At 34.8% G+C, this 12,534-nt stretch overlaps 1 protein-coding gene across 1 annotated transcript; it reads right to left on the reverse strand.

Moving 5' to 3' along the window:
* Positions 1–4,018: 4,018 nt before the first annotated feature.
* LOC143607995 (receptor protein kinase-like protein ZAR1) lies at positions 4,019–6,739 on the reverse strand. Its single transcript, XM_077083222.1, has 2 exons — positions 5,243–6,739; positions 4,019–4,720 (listed from the first exon to the last, which is right to left on the reverse strand). The coding sequence occupies exons 1-2, from the start codon at positions 6,702–6,704 to the stop codon at positions 4,071–4,073; spliced, it is 2,112 nt and encodes a 703-aa protein (XP_076939337.1). The 5' UTR covers positions 6,705–6,739; the 3' UTR covers positions 4,019–4,070.
* Positions 6,740–12,534: the final 5,795 nt, after the last annotated feature.

The raw sequence follows: 12,534 nt of genomic DNA on the forward strand, positions 1-12,534 counted from the left end.
TTTATGAATGTCTAGTGCCGATGTCAAGCCTGACACTGTTGTCGGTTCCGTATCTGTCTCCTTCAATAATATGTTACTCTAATCGAAAACGAAAGGGTTCCCGTGCATCAAAACTTCAATGATGGCGCAGTTATGAAAATGAGAGATCATAAGGTGATGGAACCGTGAGTTTGAGGAAGACGAAGTTAACACGTGATGAAAAGGAATTATTATTCAATGCTTGGCCTTTGTATTTGACTGAAAACAAATTAATTACACACTTTTTCTGTTTGTTCCAATTTTGATGTAATGAACTCGCTTTTACTTCCTTTTGCGAGCATATAGTATGTCAAGCATGCCTCTCGCCTTGTTTCAAATTCAACGATAACTCATGCATTATTAATAATATCGGTCACCTGAATGAAAAATACAATATGATGAATATATTGAAATTAATCTATTTGTCAACCAACTTTTAATCACAATTGTCTTTGTTTGCATTGTAGTCTGTTTCTACACAATGTCTGCATTCAATATGCTCGATCTTTAAGATCAACAAGGTTTCACTCTCCTGTTTGTGAGAGTGTGATAGGCTTCTAAATGAAGAGGCAGACAAATTGATTATGGAGATTACAAATAAAGAAGTTGAAAGTGATATCCTCACAAACAGTTCATCCTATTAACTTGCACGATTCTCTTTGAGAAATTCTATTGAAGACATTGGATGCTACCAGTTTTACCTAGCTGCCAAGCACATTAATTTGTTGACCAACTGACCGAGTTGGTCAAAGGAATCTTGCCCCGAGTATTTGGTCGAAATTTTAATTATTTTGAGATGTCGTATTAACTTTGGTAGCATACTTCACGTTTAATCAGGTAAGATTCAAATCTTTTAATCTATCTATCTATCCTTAACTCACAAAAAATGTTTTTGTTATTTTGCATGACAGAGTTTATGCTACAATACACCAATTGTCTAAATAAAATTAACAATATGGTCAGGCTTGAGCATCTTACATCCGAGCTATATGCTGAATACTAGGCCTATCTACTGACACAAATAGTCGGCCTCAAGGATAAAAAACTGGTGTTTACCAACGCTTTGGTTGAAGAACATGTAAATAACCCTTGGGATGTTCTTGACACCAAGCTTGAAGAGTACTCGAGTCTTAAGTTGAAGTACATGGATGTTGTTAAAGAAGTTGATTGTGCTCCTGCAAAATGCACTTGAGGAGCTTAAAGAGGTTGAGGCAAGAGTTGGTGAGTTTAGAGTCCAAATTGCATAGGCAACTCCTTCTACACCAAACCTGGCTTAAACTTTGATTGAAGTGAAAAACTTGGGAATCAAACTCAAAGTGAGAAAACATTTTAACAGATATATGAAATTCAAAGGTTTTGTAAAGGAGTTTATAAAAGATTTGAGTGATTTGTGCAATGAGATAAATGGAGCGGAAATTATGGTGAACGACATGTGGTTGAAGGTGCTCCTGGATTTGTGAGAGTTCCAAAATAGGATCCACTTCGTCGAGAAGAAGTCCAACATTTGCGTTTATTGGCACTCCAATACAAGGAAGTAGTGTTTCGGGCTGCTTAGATAGGCATGGAAAATGGAGGTTAACCAAGTACTACAAATAAAGTAATTCAATAAACTATTTTTTTCTTTTCATGTCAAAGATACAATTTCTCAAATTACAATTTACCATCAAATTTATCAACATTTTAGCTCCAGTTCCTTCCACTTAGCCACATTCACACGTATTATTTATAACTCGCAATTCTTTTTTAAAGGAAAAAAAAGGATGTAAAAAAAAGACTCAAAAGTTAAACCCATACTATTCTTTTGTGGGCAAGTACAAGTTGTAGGAGCAAGCCCAAAGTATTATTTTTTGAGCCTCTTGCCCGGTTAACAGATGGTAACTTATTTGATCAAAGAAACTAACCCGCTCATTAGGGCCCATGCTATAATTATCTTGGTTACCCACTCGGTCATTTCGCGAACTCAGGGACGTAACTACACTAGGAGAATGAGTGGCAACCGCCTCTAAAAAAACAGTGTAGTGTTATTTATACACAAAAATCTCGATCGCCCCATAAAATTTTGGTTAGGTCCACCGATCGCCCTCCTTCCCTATGAAAAGAAACCCTGGATCCATCAATGTGCCAAATCTACATTAATAAATGTCTTTTCTCACAAACCACCCAAAAATGTGTTCATGACTAAATTCATCAATACAAAAAGGAGAGCTATGAGTCCTAACTAATACTTCCTTCCAACTACCAATAACTAGCGAAGCTTAGTTAGGGCCGGGTGGCCTCGGCCCCCCCTGTTTTTTTTTTCCGTGGTAGTGTAAATTTACCCGTTTTCAGCTGAAAAACCGAACCTGACCCCCATTGTTTATGAATTTTTCAATACAGTTTGAGTCCCCCCCCCCCCCATCCACTCAACCAACTTGTCCAAGATTCGCCACTGCTACCAACCTCTCATGCCCATAAAGTTCATGGCCATGATGTGTGACACACATGCATCGTCCATCAACTGATGGTTCAGTAATAGTGAGTATGCATCTCGCACCTTCTAACTAGTATTACATATTAAATCAAAGTCCTTTATGTCTCCGGTAAATCTCAATTGCATAAACGATTGGTGATGGTGGTCACTAAATAATTACCACAACAACCGATTTGTAAAAAGATCACAAGAATGGTCATGAGAACCTAAGAGTACAACTAATAAGTAGCTACATATAGTTTAAGTTAAATTTAACCTTTTTAAACTACGTATATATCAAATATAAATGTATAAATCAAGTTTATTTTGATTATTGGTACAAGGTTGTTGTCCTGTTGAGCTATGATTGACGGGTTGATTGTTTGGATTCCGACAAAATTCAAATGTAAGTAGAAACTTATTGTTTAATAAATAATTAAAATCAAAGGAGACTATATAAAAGTCAAACTTAAATTTTTGGGTCTTTCGTTGGATGAAAATAAGAAAAAAGTGTTGGTTATTTCAACCTATAAAACTTTTTATTAACCTATAAATTAAGATTTATTTTCATTACAATAACTATATAAAGCTCATGACTACAAATAACATAGGCAAATTGAATTTTAATAATCCCAACTAATTGTGAATGACGGAAAATAATCCTAACTTCGTTTATTGTCATCAAATTTTTTTTAAAAAAATGGCTCTCAATGGTCCCCTATTAAAAAACTTAACGGCGATAAGGTTTTTTTTTTCAAATTTCAAGCTGATTTTTCAGTATTTTTTATCGGAAGGAGGATATAAGTCAATTGATATAAAACTTAGCTCGAAATGATACTCCAAACATCTTGATTAGTGCTTCAAATCGGATGTTTGAACTTCAAATTAACAAAAATTAAGTCGTTTGGAACATCATTTCAAGCTTAGTTTTACATTAATTAACTTGCATCATCCTTCGGATCAAAAACCCTAAAAAATCAATTTGAAACCTGGGAAAAAAAAATTAACGCTATTAAGTCTTTTTTTTTTACGGAGGAGCATTGAAAGTTAATTTTTTTAAATTTGAGACCACCAGTAATAATAAACGAAGTTGAGATTATTATCGATTAATAACAGTTAGTTAAGATTATTAAAATCTAATTTGCTAATAATATGCAGGACCTTTTTGGAATGCTCAGACAAATAAAAACTCTTTTTAAGTGAATTACAATAACAAACTTGTACATATTAAAAAGATTATAAATAACATATTATACAAAAGTGTCTTAAAAGCCCATGTGCTAGTCAGATTTCTTTCACAAACCAAGACAATTAGAAAACCACAAAGTCAAAAGTAAAATGAATCATCAAGACCAATGACACCACATTTGTTTCCCCAAAATATACATCAAATATTAAAATAAAAAAATCCAACTGATATGCATGAAAAAGAACAACAAAAAAAATATAACAAAAAATGCATTCTCCCCCATCTTTCACCAGATGTACACCACACACACTTCCACTTTCCAAACATGCCAAACCCAACCCATACTCAATCCTATTCATAAATCTTGTTACCACCATTTTCAAACACAAAATCAACACTTAGTTAAACTTTCATTTAATCTTGACTCAGTCTGTCCAAAACATCAGCCACATGTCTCATTGATGGTCTTCTTTCCGGGTTACTTTGAGTGCACCCGATCGCGATCTTTAAGACCGCGATTATCTCCTCTTCTTTATCGACATCTTGTGCTAACCCCGCGTCCAAAACATCCGAAAGCGGTTTCTTTTCATCAATACACAACTGAATCCAATGAACAAGATCCATTTCCTCCGGACCCACTTGCACAACATGCGGCTTTCCTGTGATCATTTCTAACAAAATAACACCGAAAGAGTAAACATCCCACTTTTGTGAAGGTTTCACCACCTTAAACGCCTCGGGTGCTTGATAATAAGAGATTGGAGCATTTGAAGCTGAAGCTGATGTGGCGGTTGTCGTTGTGGTTGCAGCATCTGAGACCACTCGGTTGGATTGAAGCACAGGGGTGCCACCACCGGCTATGTTAGCCAAGCGGCTAAGACCAAAATCAGATATTTGGGGCTCCATGTTTAGACCAAGTAAGATGTTTGATGGTTTCAAGTCACCATGTACATACTTTTTGGGGCTGAACTCGTGAAGATAGGCTAGACCTTTGGCCGTCCCTCTTATTATCTTTAAACGTGCGGTCCAAGAAAGCAGCACGAAAGTTGGCACACCGGGTTTCCCTGAAAACAACAATGTACAACGTTTTAAAGGGTGTTTGAATATTATTACAACTTTAAATGACAAAACACATCCGACTGCTAAAACGCATACTATTCGGATAATTCGATATCATAATAAGGGGTATAAACGTGCCGAGCTCGACTTGTTTAGAGATCTATTTCTAAAGCTCGAGCATGAGTCGTGAGTAGTTTTTCAAACTCGAGCTCGGCTCGTTTATTTATTTATTAATAATTATTTAATTATATATAGACACACATATGACATATACTAATAATTCTAAATTTTACATAGATCATAATATATTTAATATGTTAAACAAAACTATATAAATGGCTCATTTGGGCTCGCAAACAAGCTTGAGTTTGATATGCGAAGCTCAGGCTCGGGCTCGTTTAAGCTCAACTCGAAACCAGCTTTTAGAGAGCTGATCTCGAGTAGCTTACGAGCGGTTCGGCTCGTTTACACCCAAAAGTCCCACCCAAGGGAATGCATTAAATCAAGATTTGAAGTTAGAAAATTACCGTGAATCGCGGTGCCAAGATTACCATTCGGGACAAAATCATAGATCAGCAACTTCTCATCAACAGACCAATAATAAGCCCTCAAGGTTACAATATTCTGATGTTTTAGCTTCCCAATTGCTTCGACTTCGGTTTGAAACTCTTTGAATCTTTGAGAACCACCTTCACCCAACCTTCTAACCGCAAATGTAACCCCGTCTTCGAGTACAACTTTGTAAACAATCCCAGTTCCACTTTTCCCCAAAACGAAAGCCGAAGCCTTTAAAAGCTCATCTAAATCGAACCCTAACTGTGCATCTAATGCCACAAGATCATACTGCTCAATGTGCTCGGATAACGTTTCCGATTCATCTTTTTTAAAACATAAACACTCGTTTCGACACTTACTTCCCCCCTTATCATGCCCGTGCTTCCTTTTACCACAAAGACACAATCTTGAATAACAATACGAAAGAATCAAACCAATCAAACAAATCCCAATTACATCACTAACAATTATAGCAACCACAGCACCTTTACTCAACCCTTTTCGGCCTGTTTCTTGAACCTCCGACGGGTTATTCGTGGGCAAGAATGGAAACGAAGACGGTGAGCTCGCATCATTCGGGTTACAAAGATTCTTCAAAGGTGGCCCACATAACCCCGTGTTTCCAATGAACGCAGTCGGCCCACGGTTCACCAACGCCCCATTTTGTGGAATCGGGCCGGTTAAGTTGTTGTAAGTGAGATCAATGTAAACCTTTTCAGGAAGGTTACCAAGGGAAGGTGGGATTGAACCACTAAACATATTATGAGACAAATCAACAGTCCCTTGCAAGTTAGACAAATTTCCCAAATCTTTCGGGATCGAACCGGTGAACATATTAAAAGAAAGGTCAAGCTTTTCAAGAAAGCCCAAACTGGACCCGAACCCATCCGGTACCGGCCCGGTAAAATTGTTTTGGCTCAAATCAAGACTCCTTAACCTTTTACACTGAATTAGTGAAATGGGTAGTGACCCATTAAACAAATTGCTTGATAAATCCAGGGTTTGGAGGTAAATAAGTCTGTTAATGTCATTTGGGACTGACCCAGATAAAGAATTGCCATAAAGCACCAACCTTTGAAGCTTTTGAGCATTAAAAAGCTCAAAAGGCAAGGCACCCATGAACCTATTACTCCTTAAATTAACATGTCTGAGTTCAGTAAGAGACCCAAGAACAGGTGATATAAACCCTAGAAGCTTCTTTTGTGGGATACTAACAGAAACAACTTTTTGATCTTTACATGCAATGCCATTCCATGAACAAGGGGTTTCATCAGAGTAGTTCCAGTTGGTTAAAGACCCATCTGGGTCTTGTGTGATTGACTGTTTGAAAGTCAACAGAGTGTACCCTTCATCATTTAAGCAACTTACATGAAGTATGAAATGGGAATTGAATAAAATCAAGAAAATTGGAAGAACAAAAGATGGTGGCTTCATTTCATGTAAAGATTACAACTTTACCCCTCAAAATGTAAAATCTTGATGAATAAATGGTTTAGGCGTTTAGCAGGAATTGAATAATCTTGAAGTGAGAGAGTTGCATAAAATCAAGAAAATCAAGAAATCTTGAAGAACAAAAGATGGTGGCTTCATTTCATGTAAAGATAACTAATTTACCCCTCAAAATGTAAAATCTTGATGTGTAAATGGTTTACCTTTGAAATGAGAAACAGGGTTTAGCAGGAATTGAAGAATCTTGAAGTGAGAGTTGCATAAAATCAAGAAATCAAGAAAACTTGAAAAACAAAAGATGTTGGCTTCATTTCATGTAAAGATTACAAATTTATCCTTCAAAATGTGAATTTTGATGAATAAAGGTTTAGTAGGAATTGTGAGTCTTGAAGTGAGAGAGAGTTGTGTGTGAAAAAGTGTGTGTGAGTATGGACTTTGTTGGAGGTGTGGAAAGCATTGGGAAAAGTAAAAGTCTAAGTTGGTTTCAGCCTACAAGACATCGGGAATATAGTTTATTAATAATAGGCCTACTTTTTAGAGTTGGTAGGCTTCCTTTTTTTAAAGTATATTTACAAAGAAAATAAATATAAAATAATTAACTTTTTATCATGTGATTATATTATGGTAATAAACCCTGTCGGATTCTTATGCCTCTCTATATAGCTAAAAAGATTTATCTATAATATTCCTCATCACTATATATGTATATATATATATATATGAGAGATTTTAAATAAGAACCCCTTTGAGTTTTAAGAAATCGAAAGAACTCAGTGTAACGATTTTTTTTTGAATTTTTTTTACATATGCGTAATATATGTAAGTTACATACACGTAAAAAAATTACATAATTTTTTTGCGCGTCGAGTCGACTTATTACACATGTGTAACGGATGTAAAAATTAGTGTAATCACTTACAACTTTATTCTCTCTCCTACTTTGACTTCTTAGATTTAATCTCAACCACACAATCCAATCTATTTAATAAAATGTGTGGCTAAGAATTGAGTTCTTAAGTTCTTAAAACTCAACATGGTTCTCAAAATATCCCCCCCTAATATTTTGAGAACCATGTTGAGTTTTAAGAACTTAAGAACTCAATTCTTAGCCACACATTTTATTAAATAGATTGGATTGTGTGGTTGAGATTAAATCTGATTAAGAAGTCAAAGTATGAGAGAAAATAAAGTTGTAAGTGATTACACTAATTTTTACGTCCGTTACACATGTGTAATAAGTCGACTCGGCGCGTAAAAAATTATGTAATTTTTTTTACGTGTATGTAACTTACATATATTACGCATATGTAAAAAAAATCATTACACTAAGTTCTTTCGAGTTCTTAAAACTCAAATGGGTTCTCATTTGAAACCTCCTATATATATGTGTGTGTACATTCAGTAGAAGAGAATTAATAGATAGTCATCCACTGCACATGGGACTATGGGAGTAAGAAGTAAGTCTCTTAAATTTAATCAATATTTTAGAAAGTGAGATGAAATGTTGGATTTGATAAAAATCCTAAGATTTCAGATGGTTAATGCACAGAGTTTGAAACCTAACTTAACGAGGTTTTTCCACATTGTTGGATTTCCTTTTTGATGGTTTTACTAGATGAATTAGGTCTGGAACGTTAAAATCAGTATTGCCGGTTGACATGTCGTCTCAGAAAGGTTCATTCGAGTATTGAGGGTGGTTTCAAACGATGTTAATACAAAAAAGATAAAAACTCTATATATTACCTCAAAATAATAGTTGTGTTTCGTATGAGAAATAATATGTTTGAGATTATTGATAGTTAAGGTTCATGAACATAGTTACATAAATCTTGCATAAGTTACGATTTCAGAACAAATATTTGAGATTGTAATATTTTCATGGTTTCATTATCCGATATTTTTTAGTTTTTTAATAATGATGATGGATAATGTTGCTATAAAGTTCTAAGAGCATTCCCAACCCATCTCCTAAAATTATATGAGGATGGTTTGTAAATTATAGGGTGGGGTTGTGAGTGGTTGTGGGTGTAAATTATAGGGTGGAGAGAGAAAAGGTAGTGATTTTTTGTAAATTTGGGGAAAGATAGTGATTTTTTTGTAAATTATAGGGTGGAGAGAGAAAACTGTAATGAAAAAGGTATAAAAAGTATTATTTAATTAAACAAAAGAGAGAATTGTAATGTTTTTTAGAGTAATTATATGATATATATGGATATATGGATAGAAAACGGAATGAGAATGCTGAGCATAGGGAGGTTTAGTTGGTGGGAATGCACTAGTTGGCCTTGAAATATTTTTTTATAGCAAATAGTTAGCCTAAAACACGTCCTGGAAGCCATAACTAGTCTCCAAAATATGTAAAAGTAGTAAAAACGTATGAAGCACTCGGCCATTCAATTAAGACTCATGTAGATTATAATTATGATTTTGTATAAAGTAATAGGTGTATCATGTGACAGCTATAAGAGGTCTCAACAAGTAATGACGGCCCCAAAAATTAATTTTATTGGGGTGACATCAAGACTTAGCACTAATTAATTTTAAGAGGAGCGATTGAGATTTTAATATACAAATAACAATAAAAACAAAAATTTAAGGCGGGTGGCTGCCCCTCAATCCCAGAACATAGGTTCGCCCATGTTACCAAATGCTAGGTGCGAATTCAGGAGTACGTTTAACTTTAACTGAACAAACAACCTAACATGGACAATTAAACGAACGAGTTTTACTTCAATGTGCCCATTTGTTAAGAAAAGGAAGACATTCATGTTCGTTTATGTTGGATCATTAATGATATAAATGAATGTACACAAACGAAAATAAATGGATGAACATAAACGAGTGAATACCAATTAAAAGTAAACGTGAATATCCTTAAGAGTTAAAGACCGAAAAGTTAATAAAACTAATCCAAATATTTGTATGTTATCAATTAAAGTGTAAGAGACCTAATAACCTTAAATGTTTTAAGTGAACTCTACTCTTTTGTTATTAATTGCTTACATAATTTACAAACGACATGATTAGTAGTTATTACGTTGTAGATATAATGCATTATTATTATGTTAAATATAACATGATTACATAGACGATTCTTATTTCAATCCACAACCTACAAAACACAACTACAACTACAATACAACGTAGCCAATTATATATTCCATTGAAATAATAATATTTAATAATTTGAGTGGCCCCCACAGTTTGACCTGCTTCATGATAACACCACCATCCTTATAATTGACCAGCCAATTATATATTCCATTGAAATAATAATATTTAATAATCAAGCGACAAAACAAACAAACATGAAACAACATTTGGTAATAAAAACCAACGGTCTTGATCTTTTTAAGCCTGCGGGTCCAGAGATTGTTTTTATATGCAACCACACGAGGGATGATAATGGACAATCCAACCAAGCACAGAGACCGTTTAGCTGTGCGGGCCCAAACCAAAGTAAGGACTATGTAGTCTATTATGTACACTTGTTTTTGGCAAATAGCTGTTTATTATGGCTTCTAGGGTGTTTATGGTTTGGTTCGAAACCGTGAAACCATCTAAACCGGTCATCGGTTGGTTTGAAAATTTTCAAACCGTAATGAACGGTTTGGTTTACGGTTTGTACCGAAAACTAACCGTATAAAAGCGGACCGGACCGGAAGCTTTAATTATATACCAGACAAACAGGCTGAAATGTTTCGGTTTGAACAGTAACGCCTGTTTCAAATTTCAACAGTCTATCAAATCCCCTAATTTAGTTTAGTGTTCCAGCCCTGTTTCATGTTTAACCCATTGAATGTGTCTTAAGAAGCAGGGTCTGAAAACCTTTACATATATAAAACATATAAAAGGAGTTGTATCTTTATACTTCTTTTCTACAATATGATAATATTATCGAAATTATAGTCTTTCAAACCGACCTGCACCACCATGATCCGGATTCTCTAAAGACGTCATGGATACTCCATTTTCATGCTTTTCCCATCCACCAGTATCCACCTTCAAATGGACCACATAATAAACGATCGATGCTACCATTGAGATAAATGTCAAGGCGGCACCACCAGCAAACACGCCTTTGCGTAGGGTTTCACACGACAGCTCGTTACCAACATAAATGCCACGGTATTTAGTGTGGTAAGCGTTTTTTGCAGATCCTGCAAGCAAACATGCTTCTGCTCCAAGAAAGCTCACCCTGTTAAAATGTTTAAAGAGTAACAATTGGTAAACCAGTTTTATATTTTTTGAATTTTATTCAGTTGCAATCATTTCATTTCTAATTATACAACTCATACCCTCAAACCATACACATGCTATTTTAGAATTTTGTTAGGAAATATGCTACATTGATACAGATCATAGGTAATAGCTTTAAGATACTACCAATAAAATACATATTTTGTTTATAATGTAGATTAGTATAGCTGTACGGGCCAAAATTGTTCGATTTTGGTGTGTGGGCTGGAATATTTTAGCATAGACTCGTATCATTAGATCTTCAAAAGTTCAGTAAAATGGTAAAAGGATTAAAAAAAAATAGAACGCTTTACCTTTTAAGTACCAAAGGGTTTACAAAATAAGTGAAAGAAGAATTTAAGAGTACAAAATCGGTTAAACTAACAATGTATGTGTATTATAAACAAAAACCTTACACGTGTATTATTATTGTTAGATTTATATAAGCGAAAAAACATTATTTTTAATTAAAATTATATAAATAAATATATTTATTTATTAATATCTCGGCCGGTTTGGTTTTCCCGGCCGATTCCAAACCGTAAACTGAATCGTGAAACCTGGTTTTTCAAATACTAAACTGAAATGTATTACTCCTAACAAGGCTGATGTAGCTACTAGGTTTGGGCAATTTGGCAGTTTGGTTTGGTTTCAACAATTTTTGAAGATCCCTACTAAAAACTCTGTGGTGTTGCCTAACAAAGGAAACTATGCAATCTTACTACTGAGCAGTGGCAAATGAGGTCAACAGAAAGTTACTACTCATCAGGGAGATAAATCATCAGCAGCAAGTTACTATTGAGCAATTAGAAGTTACCGGGTGAGCAGTAGTAACTAGTAAGTTAGTAACTAAATCAAGTGTTAACTCTTAACTAAGCCGTGCTTCATATAATGATCTATCAAGCTAACAATATATGCTTTAAGTTCTAATTGAAAAATGATAGTTGCAGGCTCCATGTGCAGACCAGCATTTAGAAAGTGACAAAGATTGACAGTCTACCCCCAATCACGTGAAACATGCAAACTTTCTTTCAATCACTCATGAAATTATAATCAAGCCACCATTTCCAAATCAGTTATCAGTGTTGCAAAACAATCATATTGTCACTAGTATCCTTTATGATTGTTGCAAAACATTTCCAAATCAGTCTATCCGTGCTGGAAAAATCCTTATTAATCGCAACTAGTCGCTAGCTGGAAAATTACTAATTTTTTTTTTACGCTAATCATTGACATTAGTAGGTGCGGTCAAATCAGTCAAAAATAGGCCCAAATAATAAAAACTTTTTAAAATTTTCTTTTAAACCAATCCGGCATTGGTTGTGTAAACGAGTCAAGCCCAAGCTCGACTAGGTTTGAGCTCAGCTCAATTTGACTAACAAAGGCTCGAGCTCTAGCTCGGCTCGTGAGTTGCTTTTTCTAGCTCAGGCTCAACTCGTTTATTATTAACTAATTAACTAAAATACACATATTATTATTATATATATTTTTTGAGAAAAACCTTAAACGAGCGTAACGAGCCAAAGCTCGGCCAACTGCATGACTAACACCTTTTGCTTTTGACACTTTTGGTTTC

Source organism: Bidens hawaiensis, unplaced genomic scaffold (assembly GCF_021521415.1).
Source record: "Bidens hawaiensis isolate Kalapana, Puna unplaced genomic scaffold, B.hawaiensis_p1.1 tig00093050_1, whole genome shotgun sequence".
Lineage (NCBI taxonomy): Eukaryota > Viridiplantae > Streptophyta > Magnoliopsida > Asterales > Asteraceae > Bidens > Bidens hawaiensis.

What these genes read in the sequence shown, in the direction of transcription:
- LOC143607995 (XM_077083222.1), bottom strand. Translation starts at nt 6,704, where the DNA reads ATGAAGCCACCATCTTTTGTTCTTCCAATTTTCTTGATTTTATTCAAT. An exon ending in TCTTGGCACCGCGATTCACG is followed by an intron (nt 4,721 to 5,242) that starts GTAATTTTCTAA and finishes TGTTGTTTTCAG; the next exon opens with GGAAACCCGGTGTGCCAACT.